The sequence below is a fragment of the Lissotriton helveticus genome, chromosome 5_1, assembly GCF_964261635.1.
Source record: "Lissotriton helveticus chromosome 5_1, aLisHel1.1, whole genome shotgun sequence".
Classification (NCBI taxonomy): domain Eukaryota; kingdom Metazoa; phylum Chordata; class Amphibia; order Caudata; family Salamandridae; genus Lissotriton; species Lissotriton helveticus.
Genome location: NC_136065.1, coordinates 1,231,985,503 through 1,232,009,097, shown reverse-complemented (window position 1 = coordinate 1,232,009,097; position 23,595 = coordinate 1,231,985,503). Strand labels below are relative to the sequence as shown.

General features: G+C 46.0%; 1 protein-coding gene across 2 annotated transcripts in view; it reads right to left on the bottom strand.

Annotated features, from left to right (window-relative positions):
- Positions 1-23,595, bottom strand: part of LOC144755238 (scavenger receptor cysteine-rich domain-containing protein DMBT1-like) — an 855,855-nt gene that overhangs the window by 258,809 nt on the left and 573,451 nt on the right. For both annotated transcript variants that reach the window (XM_078643952.1, XM_078643954.1), the window contains one exon: positions 6,076-6,393. In XM_078643952.1, the coding sequence (XP_078500078.1) occupies positions 6,076-6,393 (318 nt within the window). The remainder of the gene's footprint in view (positions 1-6,075; positions 6,394-23,595) is intronic.

Here is a 23,595-nt window from a genome sequence, read left to right as displayed (position 1 = left end):
CTGGCGGTTTTGGCTGGACTGTCAATATTGGAGCAGTGGTCAAAAAATGGATTGAAATGCAGCTCAACCAGTTGCCACCCAGGACCATTTATTTTTCTAGAGAACAAAAACAGTAGCAACCTATGAATGTTTCCACCAAAATCCTTTGTGCATTCTTCATCTCTTACTAAAGTCCCCCACGGATTTCAAAAGAAGAAACCCAAAGTTCATAACGTTTCCAATTCTAAGATTCATGTGTATGCTGCAACTGCTCATTCAGCGAGTACATCACTCATAGGTGTGTGAACTGCCTTCTCCATAGTACTGAAGCAATCGATCAACAGCAGTCTCTTACCCTATATCTCTGTACACTCGCCTGCTGTAGAAAATACACCCCATCGCTCAGCAATTGGCTATAAGAAAACCATACTATCAAATAACCTCATTTCACATAAAGTCACCATTGTATATGCATACCCTCACAAGTGTATCACCGTCAGTCATACAACCTCTGATAATGGAAATCCTTAGCCTCTCAGACAAAAAAAAACCTCGAACCAGGGGCGTAACAAACGTCCCCACAGCCCACGCGGTGCGGGGGCCCCCACTCTCTTCAGTAAATGACGGGGGCCCCTCAGCTGTGAGAGAGGCCTGCGCTAAAGCAAGCCTCTCTCCCTCTAAAGCAGGTGCAGGCTGTCTGCAGCCTGCTCTGAGCCCCTCGCCCCCTCCCTCTGACTGAAGAGAAACAAAGTATCAACATACATTGTTTCTCATCAGTCAGCCTGGAAAGAGGATGGGGTGGGGGCCCCAGAGAGCAGAAGGCAGCACAGAGCACTGTTCAGGACCCTGACAAGGGTGGGAGTGGGGGCCCCCAGAGAGAGCATTCTCCTGGGCAAAGCTCATATGAGAAGGGATGAGGCAGCAAAATGGTGCCCTCAAGTAAGCACTCTTATTAGAACACACCATGTGGGCATCTGCAGGGGGGGGAAGAGGGGGCTGAGAAGGGTGCAAGGCAGAGAGGAGATGGGTGCAAGTCAGAGAGGAGAAGGGTGCAAGGCAGAGGGGAGAAGGGTGCAAGGCACAGAGGAGAAGGGCGCAAGGCAGAGAGGAGAAGGGTGCAAGGCAGAGAGGAGAAGGGTGCAAGACAGAGGGTTGAAGGGTGCAAGGCAGAGACGAGGAGGGTGCAAGGCAGAGGAGAGAAGGGTGCAACGCAGAGGGGAGTAGGGTGCAAGGCAGAGAGCAGAAGGGTGCAAGGCCGAGAGGAGAAATGTGCAAGGCAGAGAGGTGAAGGGTGAAAGGCAGAGAGGAAAAGGGTGCAAGGTGGAAAGGGTGCAAGAGGGAAGGGAGAAGGTTGCAAGGCAGAGAGGAGAAGGGTTCAAGGCAGAGGGGAGAAGAGTGCAAGGCAGAGGGGAGAAGGGTACAAGGCAGAGCTGAGAAGAGTGCAAGGCATAGGGGAGAAGGGTGCAAGGCAGAGAGGAGAAGGGTGCAAGGCAGAGACCAGAAGAGTGCAAGGCAGAGAGGAGGTATGTGCAAGGCAGAGGGGAGAAGGGTACAAAGCAGAGGGGAGTAGGGTGCAAGGAAGAGAGGAGAAGGGTGCAAGGCAGAGAGGAGAAGGGTGCAAGGCAGAGGGGTGAAGGGTGAAAGGCAGAGAGGAGAATGGTGCAAGGTAGAGAAGGGTGCATGGGGCAGGGGAGAAGGGTGCAAGAGAGAGGGGAGGAGGGTGCACGGGGAGGGGATAAGGGTGCAAGGCAGAGGGGAGAAGGGTGCAAGGGGGTGGCCGAGAAGGGTGCAAGGCAGAGTGGAGAAGAGTGCAAGGGGGAGGGGAGATGGGTTCAAGGCGTAGGGGAGAAGGGTGCAAAGCAGAGGGAAGAAGGGTGCAAGGTAGAGAGGAGAAGGGTGCAAGGCAGAGAGGAGAAGAGTGCAAGGCAGAGGGGTGAAGGGTGAAAGGCAGAGGGGAGAAGGGTGCAAGAGTGAGGGGAGAAGGGTGTAAGGGGGAGGGGAGAAGGGTGCAAGGCAGAGGGGAGAAGAGTGCAAGGTAGAGAGGAGAAGGGTGCAAGGCGGAGGGAGAAGGGTGCAAGGGGGAGTGGAGAAGGGTGCAAGGCAAAGAGGAGAAGGGTGCAAGGCAGAGATGAGAAGGGCGCAAGGCAAAGAGGAGAAGGGTGTAAGGTAGAGAGGAGATGGGTGCAAGGCAGATAGGAGAAGGGTGCAAGGCAGAGGGGTGAAGGTTGAAAGGCAGAGGGGAGTAGGGTGCAAGAGGGAGGGGAGAAGTGTGCAAGGGGGAGAGGAGAAGGGTGGAAGGCAGAGGGTTGAAGGGTGCAAGGCAGAGGGTTGAAGGGTGCAAGGCAGAGGGTAGAAGGGTGCAACGCAGAGAGGAGTAGGGTGCAAGGCAGAGAGCAGAAGGGTGCAAGGCAGAGAGGAGAAGGGTGCAAGGCAGAGAGGAGAAGGGTGCAAGGCAGAGGGGTGAAAGGCAGAGAGGAGAAGGGTGCAAAGTAGAGAAGGGTGCAGGGGAGGGGAGAAGGGTGCAATGCAGAGAGGTGAAGGGTTCAAGGCAGAGGGGAGAAGAGTGCAAGGCAGAGGGGAGAAGGGTACAAGGCAGAGCTGAGAAGGGTGCAAGGCAGAGGGGAGAAGCGTGCAAGGTAAAGAGGAGAAGGGTGCAAGGTAGAGGAGAGGAGAAGGGTGCAAGGCAGAGGGGAGAAGGGTGCAAGGCAGAGAGGAGAAGGGTGCAAGGCAGAGAGGAGTAGGGTGCAAGGCAGAGGGGCGAAGGGTGCAAAGCAGAGGGGAGTAGGGTGCAAGGAAGAGAGGAGAAGGGTGCAAGGCAGAGAGGAGAAGGATGCAAGGCAGAGGTGTAAAGGCAGAGAGGAGAATGGTGCAAGGTAGAGAAGGGTGCAAGGGGGAGGGGAGAAGGGTGCAAGAGAGAGGGGAGGAGGGTGCAAGGGGGAGGGGAGAAGGGTGCAAGGCAGAGGGGAGAAGGGTTGAAGGGGGTGGCCGAGAAGGGTGCAAGGCAGGGGGGAGAAGAGTGCAAGGGGGAGGGGAAATGGGTACAAGGCAGAGAGGAGATGGGTGCAAGGCGGAGGGGAGAAGGGTGCAAGGCAGAGGGAAGAAGGGTGCAAGGTAGAGAGGAGAAGGGTGCAAGGCAGAGAGGAGACGGGTGCAAGGCAGAGGGGTGAAGGGTGAAAGGCAGTGGGGAGAAGGGTGCAAGAGGGAGAGGGGAAGGGTGCAAGGGGGAGAGGAGAAGGGTGCAAGGAAGAGGGGAGAAGGGTGCAAGGCAGAGAGGAGATGGGTGCAAGGTAGAGAGGAGAAGGGTGTAAGGCAGAGGGCAAAGGGTGCAAGGACGAGGGGAGAAGGGTGCAAGCAGAGAGGAGAAGGGTGCAAGGCAGAGAGGAGAAGGGCGCAAGGCAAAGAGGAGAACGGTGCAAGGTAGAGAGGAGATGGGTGCAGGGCAGATAGGAGAAGGGTGCAAGGCAGAGGGGTGAAGGTTGAAAGGCAGAGGGGAGATTGGTGCAAGGTAGAAAAGGGTGCAAGGCGGGGGGAGAAGGGTGCAAGGGGGAGTGGGAGAAGGGTGCAAGGGGGAGGGGAGAAGGGTGCAAGGGGAAGGGGGAGAAGGGTGCATGGAGGAGGGCAAGAAGAGTGCAAGGCAGAGGGGAGAAGGGTGCAAGGGGGATGGTGATGAAGTTAAAAATGTGCCCCCTGGAAACATTTCTACGGACGCCCATAGGAAATGCACACTACTATGTTAGAGAGTGGGAGAGAGTGGAGAGAGAGTGGAGTGAGAGAGAGAGTGGAGTGAGAGAGAGAGTGGAGTGAGAGAGAGAGTAGAGAGAGAGAGAGTTGAGAGGGAGAGTGGAGAGAGAGAGTGGAGAGAGAAAGTGGAGAGAGAGCTGAGAGAGAGTGAGAGAGAGTAGAGAGAGGTTAGAGAGAGAGAGGGTGGAAGGAGAGAGAGACAGTGGAGAGAGAGTGGAGAGAGAGAGTGGAGGGAGAGAGTGGAGAGAGAGAGTGGAGGGAGAGAGAGTAGAGAGAGGGTGGAGAGAGACAGTGGAGAGAGAGTGGAGAGAGAGTAGAGAGAGAGTAGAGGGAGAGAGTGGAGAGAGAGAAGGGAGAGAGAGAGTGGAGAGAGAGTGGAGGGAGACAGTGGAGGGAGACAGTAGAGCAAGAGTGGAGAGAGAGAGAGAGTGGGGAAATATGAGAGAGAGTAGGGAGAGATAAAGTGGAGAGAGAGACAGTGGGGAGAGAGACAGCGGAGAGACAGTAGAGAGAGAGTGGAGAGAGAGAGACAGTGGAGATAGAGTGGACAGAGTTGAGAGAGAGAATGGAGAGAGAGAGAGAGAGAGAGTGGAGAGAGAGTAGATACTCACTGACTCAGAGACTGAATACTGACTGACCGAGAGACTGACTGGCTGAGAAACTGACTGCGAGAGAGAGAGAGACTGACTGACTGAGAGAGACTGACTGACTGACAGACTGACAGAAAGAGAGAGATAGAGTGACTGACAGAGAGAGAGACCGACTGACTGACAGACTGACAGAGAGAGAGAGAGACTGACAGACTGACTGACTGAGAGAGGCTGACTGGAGAGAGACTGAATTCCAGAGAGAGAGAGACTGACTGTCTGAGAGAGAGAGACTGACTCACCGAGAGAGAGAGAGAGAGAGAGAGAGAGAGAGAGAGAGAGAGAGAGTCTGTGATGGAATTGGGGTCAGTGTGTATGAAGCTATGCAATGCATCTTGAGATTGCTATTGTCTACTAATAAAAATGTATTATCAAAATTTGCTCTTTGTAGTTACATCTGCTTTTGAAATACTGCATTGAAGCATTGTCTAATGTTTTAAAACGGAAACGGGAAGGAGCAGTGGATGCACTTTTGTCAAAACTGAACGATGAGTGGGCCCGATGTTGTATATCATGACAGGAGTCTGCATCAGGAAACCCACCTAAAATTGGGCAAACCGCCCCGGCCTACTGATGGCAGGGACCCTGTAATGAATGGACCACCACCTATGATAGCCTGCTGGCAGACTAAGCCCAACCTTTAACTCCACCATCCAGTGTTACTTATAACGGCTGGATTGGTGACAGTGGCGTAATAATCGCCCTGCATCCCCTGCAGTATGGCGGGTCGCTGGTCTGAGACCTCTAGACTGGCACGGAGGATGGGAGGGGGGGCCCCTCCATGTAGTTTGGAGGGGCCCCCTCAAGTTTCGTTAGCCCACTGACTTAAACTCTAAATTACTGCTGCCCAACGAGACAAGTGTCTGATAGTATGAACTAATGTCTGACTGCAGGCAGCGGAATACACATGCCCATGAAAATACGGCTGAGGTACAATTTACTGCTCTACCAAAGATTACATTTCAGTCTCCCCAGGAGGCAGGTTTAAAGCCAGCACAGGAGAAATAGATGAGAACCGTTGCCTATGTGTTTACTGACCACACAAACCTAAATCTAGATGATGATTCCACTTTAGTACTAATGTTAGTTTCGGGAAAAAAACATCAGTTCTTGGCAGCATTTTGTTTTCTCGAGAATTGCATGTAAGTGCCGGCAGCAGGGATGCATTTATCCGAGGTAGTAATGTTACCACCGCAGTAAGTGAGGATTTTACTGACATTAGTATTTTCTCTTATGTAATAGGCAGTGCTTTCAGTGGACAGTAATGTTGCAGCTGTGATGTATGGGGGTGCAATCTGGCTTCACTGTTAGCCAAAGCAGAAGTCTCTCTTCATTCGAGGTTTTCCTACTGACAGCACAATGATACATCCTCTCTTCTCTCTCACTGAGGCAATACTGCCCATGACCCAGCATGGTTATGTGAACACTGTCCAAGCATGGTCATGACAGCACTCTTCCATTGAACCAGAGACTACCAATATCCCTTTTTCCTGAGAACCTTAAATAAACGCAAAATGAATTATTGACGTTTCTTGCCTTTGAGGACAATCTAAAAAAATAAATTCTTCCCTTTTTTTGAATAATCACTGTTGAAATGTGACATCTCATAGAATAATAAAGAGATCTTCATGTTTTACTGTAATACATTATCACAGAAGAATACTGTCAGACTGTCAGTAATGGCCTTCATTGATGATTGAACACTCACTCATTGAGCAGATGACGCTGGCATCCTCTTGGTGACTGCAGTCATGCAGGCCCATCCCACGGTGAGGACACGTCCACAGCGCGTACTCATACCCCCTGCACTTCACGTCATCCAGGTGGATGGGACCGTAGCCCTGTCCATAGTGTGCAAACCCTGGAGCGGACACTGCTGATCCGCAGCCAATTTCTCTGCACACGACATGCGCATCATTGAGGTCCCAAAGGTCGTCACACACCGTGCCCCAGGAGGAGCTGTAATAGACTTCAACGCGACCTGCACATCTGTCCAAGCCATTCACTAGCCGAACTGGAAAATAAGCTGGAAGAAAATGAGAGAAAGATCTGTCAGCTACGAACCCCAAGTCGGTATTAGAGTCAATGTAACAAGTCTTGATGCAGATCACGCCCACAGGCAATTCCAGAATAAACTAATCTCTTCTGTGATATCCTGAGCAAAGCAAGCAACCAAGGCTGCCAACATCCAAGTGTCGAAGAAAAGCATACACAAGCCCACTAGTCTCCTTTGCTGTGGTATGTGTCTATTCACAGAAACCTCTCCCTTTTGCAAGAAGGGCAACCACAATTACTTCCTCATGAAGTTTCTTCTAGGATGGTCAGGGAGAATAGACAGGTTCAAAAGGACTTCAGTCATCATAATGCAAACATTCTTTGCATTTAACCAAAACTATACAAACGTTAAATGCCATTTGCGATTAATAGCATAGAATATAAATGTAGTGACATACCTTGGGCCGGTTCTTGCATAGTGTGGGTGATAGTTGGCAATGTGTTTAGTCTAAGCACTGAATACTGCTGTGTAATGGTCCGTGAGTTTCTGGGGTGGTATGGCATACTTAAAACACAAAGGTGCCTTGCTGAAACAAGTGTGATTGGTTGAATGGAGGTTCTCTTCTTCTGTGGTCCCCATTGGTCTTCACAACCCATGCCTGACTGATAATTTGTGGCTGCTATTCATAGGGATCTTTCAAATGATGGTCATTGGACTTTGGATGAAGCTAAGATTTCCTCAAATTGGGGGGAGTTAAGTGATAATATTAAATCTCTCAGGTTCTTTTCTTTCCAGGAAAATGTGTGGCATCTGACAGCAAGGACTTACAATCGAGTTGCCAAAGCCTTTATGTGAAAATCTGGATTATTAGTTGGACCGGTTATGAGACCTCACTAAGAAAATAATGCCAATATTCTGATATCAGGTCCAGTTAGGTTACATTAATTTAAACCATAGATCAGTCTTGGCAGCTGTGGAACAGAGAAGCCAGGCTTAAACTAAAAGACACACGTGTAAAACATTTATCTGTACATAAACATTTAATGAGGAACAAACACAACACGAAAAATTACCACTCCAATTTATAAAAATCGGATATATTTATATATTTAAATAGACACCAAAACAACATACATCTGATGTAGAGAGCCAGAGTTAGGATTTTTTCAAAGATTTAAAAAAAATCACTGCAATTCAGTGGAAATGTTCCATAAATCACTGCTTTTCACTCGTAGTCTATGAGTATCGAATGCGAGGGTCCAGACCAAATCGAAGTTTCAGGCTGACTGCAATGGATCGCTGGTCCAAAGCAGTGGCCAGTATGGTCCTTGTCAAACTTTTATCTTTGCACTTAGAAATATTTTATGGTTCTGTTCCTTGCCGACAGGCTCGTGGTTGGGGAACTCTGCAGCTGGTATCTGGTGTTGGGCTTGACATCCGTGGACAGGTGAGGTCCAGCGGTCCGGTGTCTGCTTAAGTTTATGGGCGAGTTTGAGGCTATCCACAAACAATAACACATTTTCAGCTGGTACCATATGAAGTCTGTGGCCTAAAGAGTCTTCAACGATGATGGTGTGCTGGCTAGGTGTAGTGTATGAGCCTCTTGTTTTTTTTATCAAAAACTGTTATCTTTGAGTTCAAGATTCACAAATTGCAGTTCTTCCTGTGGTAGAAAGTAAACTCTAGCACCAACCAAAGGTCTTGGGCCTTCTAGGTACATGACAGATAGGTTGGGGCCATACTCATGAATCTTTCAATGGAGGGTCATGGGACTTGGGAAGAAGCTAATAATTCCTCGAATTGGAGTGAGTCGGGTGACATTATTTAACCTCTCAAGTCCCGTGGGAGCTTGGACTCTATCTCTCTTAGTGCTCTAGCAGGTCCCAGGGCAATTCCAGTTGTTACTGGCCAACTGGGCACTTGCAGATGCAGGGCTTCTTTAGTGCTGTTATTTCTGAAGTTTAATGAGAGGTTAGCCTAATCGCACTTGGAGTCCACTTACTGGTGGAGGAGTGGGAATGAGTGGGGAGCACTTCCAACCCTTGAGGTGTCTCTCTCTCTCTCTCTCTCCGCGAAGTCAACAGCAGAAACAGCCCTTCTCTTTCAGAAATCCTGTATCATTTCAGCAGGCAGAGGGTTTCCTAATGCTGCCTGTCTTTCTGAGGTCCACAGGTTCATCAGGTGTGATCCTTCTTCTGTCCTTTGAGTCCATTGGTGTTCTGAGGCTGGTACCTAGGGGTGCCACTTTTATGCCAGTTTTAAGGTTGTGTGTAGGGAGGACTCCCTAACCAATGGGTAGAAAGTTCTCATGGGCAACCCCCCACTCTTGCATCATTTCGTGGGAGATTGGCACTATCCAATACCACAGTGTATCTCTCTACTCAAATCCAAGATATCAAAGCTATTTTATCTTTGATCCGAGCTTTGGGCACAGCCATGAGGTTCTGCAATAGATTTTCCCTCTCTGGGGGGAGATGCCATCCTGTCTAGCTTGACAAACAGAGTGGATGTCTACAGTGCTGCTCTCATTTGCCTATCAGAGCAGAGATCCCCTTTGAGGCTGGGCCATCTATGGACACAGACCTCTAGCCATCCAGTTAAGAGGAGGTTTGTTAGGAGGAGGTCACACCTCCTCCTACCTTCAGACTTTGTGTTGTCCATTCCTGGGTGCACTTCACACCATCTGGCAGAAGGCTCTCTCAGGTAGCAACTGCTGTAGTGTAGCAGAAATCACTACTAGAACTTTGAGGCCAGAAGGTGGTGACATTCTCAAGTCACTCACATTAAAAGTCAGGACTATGTTATGTTTTATGTAGCAATTTTTTTGATACTTTGGAACACTCTATTTGCTGGTCCCAAATGGAAGTTAGCACTTAGCAGTTGGATAGTGAAACCCATTGTTAGCCAGCGGGACTACCAGCCTCACTTCAGTGAAGATGTTGTTGGTGAGTTTTAACTCTCAGGAAGCATAAAACATAAAAGAGTCATGTCCTTCTTTTTAATATTCTGTTCCTTCTTTATGGATTTCTAAGGCCTACCTAAGGAGTTGACTTGCAAATATTAAAAAGGAAAGTTAGAACTAGGCAAAAAAGGGTTACTATAACATGTCAAGTTGGCAGTTTAAAAGCGTCCAGACTAGGCTACAGTGGCATACCAAGAGCCATGGTTTAACACATTGAGGTTCCGTGAATCCTGACCCCGTTTCATAAAGGTCAAGGTTTCGTTACGAATTTGATATTAGCGAACTGTAACTAGTTAGTGCAGCAAGTATGAGTGCTTTCATCATGTTAGACCGATGGATTCACTACGTATTTAGGGATTTCGTTCTGAACCCTTGGGTTCCATTTTGTGTATGGCAGCCATTTTGTGGTTGCCCTCACATAGGCCGATGACGGTGGCTGAACTAGTCTTTTTAAGGACACCTTAGCTCCAGTTCGTGCTGACTTCTGTTTGACCTGAGTGAACTGACCCTCTTGCCTGAAGCTGACCCTGTTAAACCAGTTCCTGCCCTTTAGCTGATCAAGATTAAGGATCAGAGCACAGGACATCGTAAAGTTTTACTGCACACAAATATGCCTTATCCTACTCTCACCTGTTTCTGCTCCTTTCTTTATGGTCTATTTATGATTGGGTTGTGGCCTTTTTTATTATGGGTTCGTTCGACCTGTCTAAAGAAGAATGTTGGGTTTGACTGATGATTGATCATGGGCTGGGCAACTGAAAAGTGGGTTTTACTGTCATGCGATACCTTTGGTGCAAATACATGTGATTGGACAGTTTGTGAATATTAGGTATTTGTCTGGAATGTGATTTTTGGCATAAAAAGGGACGACTTGCTGTTTAAAATTGAGCAGTCTCCTGAGAACTTATACCGTGATGATTTCTAGGACTTCTGTTACTGGCTGCAGCCAATAAATTTGATCTTTGACGCCACCAAGAAGTTTCCGTGTCTCTGTATTCTAAGACAGGTGGAACCCGAAGACTTTGGGCGTGCCCCTGGCGCCGCTGGGTATTAAATAACCCAGTTCTTCAGTTGGCGCCCAACATGGGGCGACTTCAGCGGTACCGGTCCAAGCCTGAAGATCGTGAGGAGCTTCGTGAGGAAATTCTGGAGGACGGCCACCACTTCATCGACCCCGGCATGTCGAATGTGGACTGAAGGTCTTTTCTGCGAGGCTTCCCGCTTTCCTGACGGCTACGAAGGACCGCTGCCCTGACTGTCGCCCTGTCTTGGACCCATTTGTGATGCTTTGTACGGCGAGGCGATAGACGGGTCTTCTGGTGGCGTGACTGATACCTCTGTTAAGTATAAGTGGGTCGCTCCCAGTCCTTAGTTTTTGGTCCTTTGGTTCTTAGTTTGTTTGGTTCTTAGTTTTGATTTGAAAATTGCAATTTCCAAAGCCGAGGGTCTTGTATATTTACGAGTGTATCGGTAGAGCTAATCCCTTGAAGTTTGAAGCTCGATTAGTGAGCGAAGATGCCTAATCGTAGCAAATTTGGTACTTGGTTTGGTTGTGGTTGCAACAGGGATTCCCGATTGGAGGATTCGTGTCCGATACCTCCGGTTGGAACTCCGACTTATGAGCTCTATTCTAAAAACGGCGTGGGCCCCATTACGTTCAATGAAGTATGGGTCCACTACACTAGAAAAGATGGTGTCTTACAATGGCCCCAACGTGGTAGCTTTAACACAGAGATTTTAGACAATTTAGAAACTAAATTATTTAGGAAGAAAGCCCGGCCGGCAATGTTTGACTCCTTTCGTCTTTGGCGTAAAGAAGCCATACAACGAGAAATTAAACAAGCTAAAAGAGATAAAAGAGAAAAGGATGTATCAATAATGCTAGCTGCTAGGCAGTTTAAAGAAAACGAAGAAGATAAAGCAATTGAGGTGTCAGATAGGCAACGTTGCATGGCCATAGATAAATGTTATCCGGCCTTGCCGTCTTCTCCTCCGAAAGCGATTGAAGATCTTGAAAAAGATTCTTTGATCTCTCATTTACTGTGATTGCCACCTCCTTATGTGCAGGGTGCTACTGCGCCTCCATTACCACCGGTTGTTCCACCCTTTGTTGTTCAACCTCCTGCTGTTGTTCAGCCACCCGGTGCTCCACAGATAGTTTTACCTTCTCCTGTGCAACCTGCTCTAGGGTCGCCATCTTTGCTACCAGCTTTGCCTCAAGCTCCTTTGCCTTCTACTTCTGTTTCTTCGCCTCCGACTGATCTTATGCCTACACCTTCTTTGCCTCAGAATACTTGTTTTCCTGTTCTTATGTCTGCTTCTTCTCCTTCTGCTCGAAAACGAATGACCGAGACTGTTGTTAGTCTGCTGTCTCCATTGTTTGGGTCATTGAATATGACCCCTGTTTCGGAACGTAAGCAGAGTCGTAGTCAGCTTCCTAGTTCCGAGGAACGGAAAGTGTTGGATTTGTTGACTCGTAGATGGATTTTAAATGCTTCAAGGTATAATTTGCCAGCGGTTATGGATGTTTTCTTTCAGTGGGAATCTCCTAAGCAAAGGTATGTTTTCGATGTGATGTGTACTTTCCTGCGTCAGGAATGGGAAGATAATGAGTTGGGTCCGATTCCGCAGGATGTGCTTGATGTTCAGTCAGATTTTGCTAAAGGGATGATAGTGGACACTGATGTTACAAATGCTGTAGAAACGATATTGGCTTTTAGATCTAGACTTCCGTCTCAGACGTTGTACGAACCTGATTCCTCTGTTAGGAGGAAATTGAGACAGTATCCAATGAGAGAGGTTCCTCCCCTTTGGAAAGAAGGAGACGCAAATGCTAATCCGCCTGTTTTGCCTCATTTTCAGCGAATATGGGTACATGTCCCTTGGAAGAGAGCAGAGGTCTTGGCTCTTAAGCAGACCTTACCACAGTTGACGCATGCATCATGAATTTAGCAGACATAGATATGCTGTTTGGTAATGTAGTACCTCAACCTTTGTGGGCGAAGATTCGTCATGAGAATCATGCGGCAGAATTAGGAGATACTTGGGCGAATATGGTTGCTGCAGATGGTCGACAAGTAGGAGGTGCTAAACCTGAACCTTTGGTTGCGGAATTACCTGGTAGAATTATTACTTTGATGAAGACGATGATGCCTGCTTTACGAGTGAATTGGGATAAGTTAGCAGCATGCAAGCAGAAGAAAGATGAGAGTGTGTCTGACTTCTTCACTAGGTTTGAAGAGACGTTTATCGATCACAGTGGTCAGGATATGAGTACGGAAGGTGTTCAAAGGTTGTTCGTGGATAAATTTGTCTTTAATTTGCTTCCCGAACTTTCTAATAAGTTGAAGGACTCTGAGAGTTCATGGGCCGTTTCTTCGTCGGCCCAGATATTGGCTACTGCTCAATATTACGAGAATAGGGATAAAGATGAGAAGGATAAAGTAGAGAAGAAAACGAAAGATTTAAAGATGAAAGTTCTTTTGCAGCAAGCTTATCCGCCTCGTCAGAATCAGCCTCAGTTTCAGCAACCTCCGCCATTTCATAGATTGTTACAGAAGCCTGAGCCTTATGTCCAGCGATTCTTTCCAGGCCCTAATCAGTGTGCTTACTGTAGAGAGGAAGGTCATTTCAAGAATAATTGTCCAACGTTGTTACAGCGTGCGAATGGTGCACCAGGTCAGAGAGGACGTTGTGGTTTTCAGCAAGCGCCTAGAGGAAGAGGTCGTGGTGTGATCCCCCAGAATGAGCGTTCCTCTTCCCTACAGAGTTCTGTGAATTATTTTGACAGACAAAATGTTCCGAGCGGTCAGTCTGCCCAGTACTATGTGGAGGATTACTATGTTGAAGGTGAGAGTGTTGGTTATAATGATAACTAGGACAGCCATGGACAAAGTAGTGTCAGTTCCAGTAGATCAGAGTGGACCGTATGTTGAAGTGATTACATCAGGTGTAGTAGAACCTTTTCTTTTGGATACTGGTGCGACAAAGAGTTCTATTATGCATTCTAAACTCCCTGGCGCACCTTTGTCTGGCTTGACCAATGTTTCCATTGGATTTTCAGGCGCCCCAGTTCGTAATCCGGTTTCTAGTCCTTTGTCCCTTTCTATTGGTCCTTGTGAATTGGAAGCTCCACTTATCCTAACGACTGGTTGTAGTGAGAATCTGTTGGGATTGGACTTGCTGAAAAGATTGTATGCGACAGTGTATTGTTCTCCTTCGGGAGTACAACTTAGTCTTGGTAAGAAAGTGATTTCTCCAAAGTATTTGTCTAAAGATTGTTTGCCACTGGAATTGAGTTCGCTTCCTGAAACGCTTTGGGCTACAGGTCCCAATGATGTTGGTCTTTTGCAGATTCCACCGTATGTTGTAACGCTTAAAGCGAATGTTAAATTGCCACGCATCCCCCAATATCGGATTTCTAGCGATGGTGAAAGAGCGCTTTTAGCAATCATTTATGATCTGATTGAGAAAGGTGTGATTGAAGAAACGAGAGCTAATGTGTGTAACAGTCCTGTTTTGCCTGTCCTGAAACGCACTGACTCTTCTCAGCCACCTGTTTACAGGTTTGTGATCGATCTTAGAGAGGTTAACAAGATTGTTGTGCCACAGTTTCCAGTTGTTCCGGATATTACTGCTTTGTTGACTTTGGTTCCTGCTTCAGCTGCCTGGTTTTCAGTCATAGACTTGAAAAATGCTTTCTTCAGTATTCCAATTGCTGAGGAGAGTAGAGATATTTTTGCCTTCTCTTTAGGAGGCCGAAGCTTCCGGTTTAAGAGAGCTCCCCAAGGCTATTGTGAAAGTCCTTCTTTCTATAGTCAGGCTTTGAAAACTCAACTTGATACTCTGGTGTTGCCTGCTGGTGCTGCTCTTTTTCAGTATGTGGATTATCTGTTAGTGGCCGCTGATGATGAGAAAACTTGTAAAGAAGCTACTCTTTCTTTGTTGCGACACCTGTCGGACTTGCATCATAAAGTGTCACCTTCTAAGTTGCAGTATTGTCGCCAAGAAGTGACCTACTTAGGTCATCTCTTGTCAAAGGAGGGAAGAAGGTTGACCCCAGAACGAATTCAAGCGATTGTGCTTTGTAGACAGTGGATTCCAAATTTCTCTCTATTGGCGAAACCTCTGTTGGCTTTGACTTGTAAAGATACACCTAATCCTCTTCCGTGGTCTGATGATTGTCAGAAAAGTTTTTCTGAATTGCGTGATGCGTTGTGTTCTGCTCCAGTGTTGGGTACTCCTGACTACAGTAAGCCTTTTACACTCTATGTTCACGAGAGAGAGGGTTGTGCATTGTCAGTTTTGACTCAACAGTTTGGTGATAAGCAGCGTCCATGTGCGTATTTCTCGTCAACTTTAGATCCGGTAGCTAGAGCGTTGCCAAGCTGTTTGAGAGCTACAGCGGCAGCGGCTGATTCCATCCGACAGTCCACTGGATTGGTGATGGATAATACGTTGGTTGTGATGGTTCCACATGCAGTGGATACTTTAATAAATCGAACCAAAACCCAGCACCTTACTGTTGCGAGGTTGTCGGGTTATGAGTTGACACTTTTGGCTAGTCATGTGCACATCAAGCGATGTAATGTACTGAATCCAGCAACATTGTTGCCGATTTCTGTGGATACAGATGGTCAGGAACAGCATGATTGTTTTTTGAGGACGGAAGAGGAGACGAAGGGTAGAATCGATTAAAAAGATTCTCCTCTTTCGGATCCTGATGGTACGCTATGGGTTGATGGGTCATGCTACTAGCTCCCAAATGGTGATACGACTGCAGCATATGCTGTGACGACATTGTGTACGATTGTTGAAGCTGCATGTATCCCACAAAATTCAGCGCAAACAGCAGAGTTGATTGCACTGACGAGAGCGTGTGTGTTGTCGAAAGGAAAGAGAGTGACTGTGTATACCGATGGCCAGTATGCGTTTGGTGTTGCTCATAGTTTTGGGCGTTTGTGGAAAGAACGTGGATTTCTTACTTCGCATGGTACGAAGATTCAACATGGTTAGTTGGTGAATAAGCTTCTCGAGTCACTTACGTTGCCGATGCAAGTTACGATCGTGAAATGCAGTGCACATAAGAAGGTTACCGATGATGTTTCTCGTGGTAATGCGTTTGCGGATGAAGTTGCGAAAGAAGCGGCGAAAGATGTGACGAGTCGAATGTATGTTGCGGGCCCAGCAAGAAGGGTTCTGGCTAGAGGAATGTGTGAAGATACGATAGAGAGTGTGAAGTCAATTCAGGCTGAAGCTACGGAGAAAGATTTGAGTGTGTGGAGAGAGAGTAAGGGAAAATTGGATTCGAGTGGTTGTTGGACTGAGCTGTCAGAACATCAGCGATGGTTGTTACCTGATGCGTATGTGCTTGCAGTGGTCACATTAGTGCGAAAGGGATTTGTAAGTTGTTGGCTCCAGTATGGCAGAATGCTGGAATTCCTAAGTGTGCGGAGAATCTGGTCAAGAACTGCATGGTTTGTCTGATGTATAATCCTGGCAAGGGAACTTCAACTCCAGCTGGTCACTTTGCGCCTCCGACGTATCCATTCGAGGTGCTACAATTGGATTTCATACACATGGAAAGGTGTAATAATCTAAAATATGTCCTTGTAGTTGTTTGTGCCTTTTCGAGATGGGTAGAGGCATACCCCCTGAAAGATAATACTGTCTTGTCCACAGCTAAAGCCCTACTCAAGGAATTTTTCCCCAGATTCGGATTGCCAAGGATGGTGTGGAGTGATAATGGAAGTGAGTTTGTGGACCAGATCATGAAGAAAGTGTGTGAGGGTTTGGGCTTCCGTCAGAAGTTCCACGCTGCAAATCATCCCCAATCAGCTGGGTTAGTGGAATGTTACAATGTTACTTTGAAGCTAAAATTGGCCAAAATTCAGGCGAGTTCTGGTCTCCAATGGCCCGATTCTTTGCCGTTGGCACTTTTGTCAACAAGGACTACAGTGCATTCCCGAATTGGTCTTAGTCCCTATGAGATCGTGTTTGGCCGCCCGGCAAATGTATGGGGAATGCCGAGGCCAACAAAGTTTAGCGAGATCGAACATCCTGTGCTGGTTGACTACTTGTATGATTTGACGGCTAAATTGCGTGTCTTACACCAACAGGTTTACGATACACGTCCTCAAGCATCTGAAGATTCAGGACACGCCATTTACCCTGGTTCCTGGGTGTTGGTGCGCAACTTTCAGCGGACAAAGAATGATCAGCCCCGCTGGATTGGACCATTTCAAGTCCTTTTATCGACGCGTACCGCGGTGAGAGTTCAGGGCAAGAAGAACTGGATCCACGGCGTACATTGTAAGAGGGTATCATTGCCTCTGCCGTACGACCAGTGGGTCCAGGAGGGTGTTGGTGATTCAGAGACTGATACAGTGCCACGTTCCGTTCCATTCAGTGACGCACGTTTGGTTGGGACAAGGTCTGAACGTGAGGATGATGATGTCCTACAAGCTGCTGTGCCTCCACATCTGAAAATTGACACTACCAATCCGGATCTTCTATTCAAAGATCAGACTGTGCCTGACAAAGAACACTATGATTTGAGACCAAAAAAGATTGTACATATGGACAAATAAATATTTTCTTTTTTATGTAGTGAATTTACACTTTGGCAGACCAAGAAACTTTTTTGTCTTTTTCTTTTTCGAACCACCATCCGGGTTCAGCTGTAGGGTCGCGGTATAAAGACTTGGGATTGCAAGCCGTGTAGACACAAGGTCGACGGTTCTGGTTGGTCCAAGGGCGTTCCCTAGACTGACAGGCGCATTCCTTAGCGGAAGAGAACCAACTGCCGCGAACAGCACGGTTAGAGGATGGAGTTTTTTTACACTGCCCAGAATGTTAGGAAAATGGACTCTAATGTCCGAATATGTATATTGGTTTGTAGCAAATGTTTTTTAATAATGTGTTTTTTTTAATGCTTTTGAATATTGCATTAGCTTGTGTGGGTTTGGTTTTCTATGCCACACAACAGCCATTTGCACCTACTTCCCAACCTATGTCTTTTCCTACTACTGTTTCTTTACATTCTTTTCATATTTTACCTGAACACGAGCAAATTAGAAGGTCGGAATTTGTGAATAATTCCTTTGTGCAACTCCTCCATCAACACCAGTTAGTAGTGAACATCACTAATTGTTGGGTGTGAGGTCTTATGCTACATACTATGGATAGAGGTATTCCTTATCTGGTTCTGCCATTCAGTTACAATGGGTCCGTATGGGCATATCAGACGATGTTTATTAATGCCATCGAAGTCTATCCCCTGCGTTCCATGAGAGATAACTCAAGTAATAAAGCCTTGGTGAAGGGAATTACAGATATGAGTAGAGATATCGAAACGTATAAGACTATTCCCAAGGATGAGTTACTAACATATGTTGGTTGGAATGCAACCGGATATAGAATTAGTCTGGGTGAGAAGCAGAGACGAAAAAGGTCACCTCCGATTTGAATTGTACCCCATCGTGGTAATTTTTGTCTGCAAGGGAAAGGCAAGAATCTGAGAGCTCAGTTAGGGAAGAGTGTTTGTACTCAGACGTATGTCTTTGCGTCCCAAACTTCCCCACCGTTTTTAGCAGCTAAGGGCACGTATTTTGTCTGCCATGATAGAGCATATACATGGTTGCCCCCTGATTTTTCGGGAACATGTTATGTTGCATATTTGTTGCCTCCTACGTATACTGCTGCTGTAGATTACCACAGAACGAGAGTTGTTAGGGGTGTCTTCAGTGAGGAAGATACTACGGGACAAGAAGTGGGAGACTTTTTCAAGGGTTTCCTACCGTTTTGGGGACCTATGGCAAACAGTAGAAACCTACGGCAATTGACAAGAGTGGTTGAATCCACCATAAATGAAACAGCTGGTGCCCTTAGTAATCTGACCGCTGAGCTTCAAGCGGATCGCCTTATGACATTACAGATTCGAATGGTTTTGGACGTCATACTTGCGGACCGAAGTGGGGTATGTAAACTGATCCAATCGAGTTGCTGCGTTTTCATACCAGACAATGCTCCTACAGTATACCAGGCCATTTTTAAGTTACATAAGATCTCTGAGTCTTTAAATGTGGATAAAGGAGATTGGTCATTGATTGGATGGTTTTGGGAACTGTTATCGACCTGGGGATGGAAGATTCTGATGATCATTGGGATGGCTTTAGCGATTCTTTTCCTGTTCTGTCTTTGTGTGCAGTGCGCTCCTGCTATATGTGGCCTCTGTACTACTACGTGTGCAAGGAGACCTGTCCCAAGAGAGGTACTAAGTAATAGGATTATGCTCCAGCAACATCTTGATGATCTGATGAATATAGACCTGGACTCAGATTGACGTGAGTTTAGGTTATTGCCTATGTAAGGGCAAAAGGAGGGTCTGAGGTTCCGTGAATCCTGACCCCGTTTCATAAAGGTCATGGTTTTGTTACGAATTTGATTTTAGCGAACCGTAACTAGTTAGTGCGGCAAGTATGAGTGCTTTCATCATGTTAGACCGATGGATTCACTACGTATTTAGGGATTTCGTTCTGAACCCTTGGGTTCCATTTTGTGTATGGCAGCCATTTTGTGGTTGCCCTTCTCATAGGCCGATGACTGTGGCTGAACTAGTCTTTTTAGGGACATGTACACCTTAGCTCCAGTTCGTGCTGACTTCTGTTTGACCTGAGTGAACTGACCCTGTTGCCTGAAGCTGACCTTGTTAAACCAGTTCCTGCCCTTTAGCTGATCAAGATTAAGGATCAGAGCACAGGACATCGTAAAGTTTTACTGCACACAAATATGCCTTATCCTACTCTCACCTGTTCCTGCTCCTTTCTTTATGGTCTATTTATGATTGGGTTGTGGCCTTTTTTATTATGGGTTCGTTCGACCTGTCTAAAGAAGAATGTTGGGTTTGACCGATGATTGATCATGGGCCGGGCAACTGAAAAGTGGGTTTTACTGTCATGCGATACCTTTGGTGTGAATACATGTGATTGGACAGTTTGTGAATATTAGGTATTTGTCTGGAATGTGATTTTCGGCATAAAAAGGGACGACTTGCTGTGTAGAATTGAGCAGTCTCCTGAGAACTCATACCGTGATGATTTCTAGGACTTCTGTTACTGGCTGCAGCCAATAAATTTGATATATGACGCCACCAAGAAGTTTCCGTGTCTCTTTATTCTAAGACAGGTGGAACCCGAAGACTTTGGGCGTGCCCCTGGCGCCACTGGGTATTAAATAACCCGGTTCTTCAACATCACTGGAGTGGTGTCCCAATAAGTGCAGCAGTCCACTGGTGACATTTAACAAACAGGACCTCGGTACATTGTGAACCGTAAACTAGGGAGTTCCAGGTAAGGTAAATTTGCCAACCAGGCAATAGCCAACTATACATACATTTGAGGGGTCAGACCACAAGTACTGGGACCCCATCAGCATGGCCCAGTGCAATTCAGGTAAAAATGATCAGCAGAAGCAGTGCCAAAATGTGTAGGGTACACTCAGAGGTACTTGCTAACACTTTATCATTCACAGAGGGACAAGGATAACCTCTTTAGATTTACTAGCCCATGTGATATTCAGTGTGTGAAGTCTCTTCTCCTTTCTCTGAAATCAGACTATCTTCTGGAGAGGGAAAATATGCACGCAGACAGCCTCAGTGGGCATTTTCTCTCATGAGTTCAGTTTGTTTAGCAGAAAGATATTTTGTCAGACCTCTGCAAGATTGTGAACTCCTATGAGAGATATTAGTGCTTCCCTGAGAATGTGTTTCTTCCTGTTTTTTGCTCAGCAGCCACCTGTGTAATATCTTAGGTGTGGTTGCGCTACCCACGGGCAGATGACTGCACCTTCTGTATGTATTTCATATAATATCACTACTATTCAGAGTTTTGGAAAGGATTAATTTGGAGAGGGCAGAGATGATTCTAGGACCCCCAATTTCGCCCATGAGACCATGGTTTTCTCTCCTTTTGAAGATAACTCTAGAGCATCCCTTGAAGATGCTGATTCTTCCTCCATCTCTTCAGTTTCTGATCTTTTGGGCTCCACATACTCGTCAAGTAATGGTCTGATGGTTGAGCAGGTTGGTCTCCAGCATTTAGATTGTCCTAGAGAAGTAGCTATGGTTTTTTTTAGGGCTAGTTTACTTGTGGGATTACCAACATGTACCATACCAGTGCAGTGGGCTACAATTCAATCTTTGTGGGGGCCATAGACATGTTCTTTTTAAGCGTATTCCTTTGATTTCTAGTCTCTTAAGTAGGTTTTGCAATCTCTCGAAACTGTAGTTCATTTTTCCTTTCGAGACTGGGATCTTTGTTTGGTTTTATGAGATTTGCCTTACTAGAATATATTCTTCTTCCTCTCATATCAGCTAAGGTTTTATTCGTAGTGACTATTACATCTGCTCAGAGGCTGGGAAATTAGGTGCATTACTCTCATGAGCCTTAGCTGAAGATTTGTCTGTAAAAGTATTCTTAAAATCAGGTGCTTCTTTTTGCCCTAGCATGTCTTTAATTTATCTCAGGAACTAATTCTTCCTGTATTTTGCCAAATGTTATTTCTGAGGAAGAACTCAATTATATCTCTCCAATGTTTCTTCAGGTTTTTCTACTGACAAACTATATTTCTTTATTTTGTACATCAGATGACATGTTTATTAAATGAGGTCTGACTGATAATAGACAAAAGCCTTTAGTGACAACCCTGAGTTGTGGTCTATGCCTAGCGATCTCAACTTTCTAATCATCTGAGGATTGCCCTCTTCCTGAACAGATAAAGAACATGTCCATAGGGGAAACAGTGACTTTCTGAGTGGTAATACTTTGTATATTCTCAAGGTTAATGACTGCGACGAGGAAGATGGATGAGGCGGTAATGTGTTCATTATTTACCAGTAATCTTCAAGACTCCAAATGTGTTCATTTCCATTGTCCCAGAATTCAATATTGAGTAGGAGCTGTAAGTAGAAACCTCTCCCATTTCTCTCCCATTTCTATCCTGTCTGGCTGTTGATCTCCTGTAGGCAAACAAGTCTGATTTCTCCTTGTTCGTTTTGACCCCTAGTTCAGGTTGGGCATGATTATGAAATTGTTAGAGGTAAGGATCTGAACATATGCCACCACCTGAAAAAATAGCCCTCTTTTTATCTCCTCAATCTTTCCTCTAGTCATATTTTGCTTTCAAAGTGAAATATCGGAGAGACAAAGATGGCCCCTCACCATTGCCTTCCCAACAGTGTAAGTGCCTTCAGTGACTCACTGCATATGTAGTCACACAATCATGCATTGCTCTTTCCATTTTAACTCTGTCCAAGATCTGTCTTTTACGTTGACTTGATCATGGTCAGAATCTGAGCCTCTTTCTGTTCTGCACAGCGTAGTCTATGCCTATGAGCCATTCCTTCACACCCATTAGAACACCCTCCAGGTCTTAAGAGGTACTTTGCCACCCTTTTGCCCATTCCCACTGGGACAGATTAGCATCACCACCACCTTTCTTTATGAATCCTGTGTCTCAGGGCCCTGACAATGGAGTTCATCAGGTCTAGGTGCTGCCTGGCAGCCATATTGTCCATGCCCAAGAGGTGCATTGTTAACAATTGGTTTGGGGAGAACCTCAGAGGGGGCCACTCTCTAATTTGCTGCACTTATCTTCAAATAAGGATGTTCTCCACTGCATCCTTTTTTTCTGCAGAGTGGCTCCAGACCACTCTAACATGAAGTAGGTGGGGATGGAAGAGGCCAGTAGGCTATTGTCGTGAATAATAGTGGTAATAAAAATACAAGAACATAAACAGAAATGTTGTAGCACTGATTTACATTATATCAGATTATTGGTTTGAATACCTTCTGTATAATTCAAATGGGTGCAGAGTTTAAGATGCAAAATATTACCTTTCAGTGCAAACTGTAAGTGCAAAGATATAGTGGTATGCTAGATGTGGTGAGGTGAGAATTATCCCACAAAGGCAGAAGTACCTAATTTTTTGGTTAGTTAAATATGTTTTTAAGTTTAACTGGTTAAAAGATGATAATAAAACCATGGCTTTCGTGATATAGGGGGTTGGAGGGTGGGGAAGTGAGGGGGACAGCATAAGATTCACATTGTGAATTTTTGACCAGATAAACGAGGAAGATAGCTATATACCTGTTGTCTCATCCTATTCCCCCCCTCCTAATTGTTGTACTTTTTGTAAATAAAGTAAGGTCCTTGTATGTAATCAGTCCAGTAGCCAGTAGTATAGATTATGTAGATTTATTCAATGAGAGGTAAGATGGAACAGGCCCCACTGGAACCAGCATCCTGCTGCTCAGCTCCACTCATTCCAACTGACCACTCATCCAAACCATGCACTCATGAACATTCTATTACATCACACTCACACAGGCTGAGCAGCAAGGAACTAGGAGACACAGGATATAACAGTACTGCCTAATTTTTTTGTGTTCCTTTCGAAGCTAAGAAGGCCTTTGCCGAGGAGGCCAGTGGGGACGAGTTCACCTTATAGCCCACATCTGTCTGCCCCACTATATCCCATTACATGAGGGCCAGTTAAAGGTATAATCTACTGATTTGACTGTGTTGCACTGCAAAGGTCGACCTTCTACTAGTGAGAGTCATGGCCAAGTGATTAAGATCCTATTTTGGAATACTGCTGGCCTGGCAAGCAGGGTTGGCTGCAAAGAATTGGTTAATTTCATATGGGACTATGATATCTTTCTCTTTCACAATACTTGGTCTATGGAAACCATAAGCCTGGATGGTTATTGCTCCCACAAAGTCACTGCAGTGTTTTCTTTGTCTGGAAGAGCTAGGGAAGGACTTATGTCCTGGATCAAAGTTCTTTGTGCAGCAAATTCAGTCTGGTTGCATTCTATTTCAAGCACTTTTATTTATGTGGCCTAATGGATTCATTATTTTTTTTGTACATTTTTGTTACGGGTATTTTGACATACTTACTGGGGTGAGGATGTAGCCTTACAGCTAGAGCGGTCGACCTCGAAGCTGGGGAACCGGGTTCGAGTCTCGGCACCGATGCTCATCATCATATGATCCTGGCCAATCACTTAATCTCCCTGTGCCTAACAAAAATGAATGGATGTGTCCTCATGTAACTGAAATTGGTGCTCATGTAAAGTGCTCTGATACCCAATATCTCGGGTCTAGTTCGCGCTCTATAAAACTCTAAAAAACGTTTTTTAACCTTACTGCCAATTTTAACAGGATTTATATTTTGATTTGTGGTCTGGAAGTTAAATATGCTAATTTGC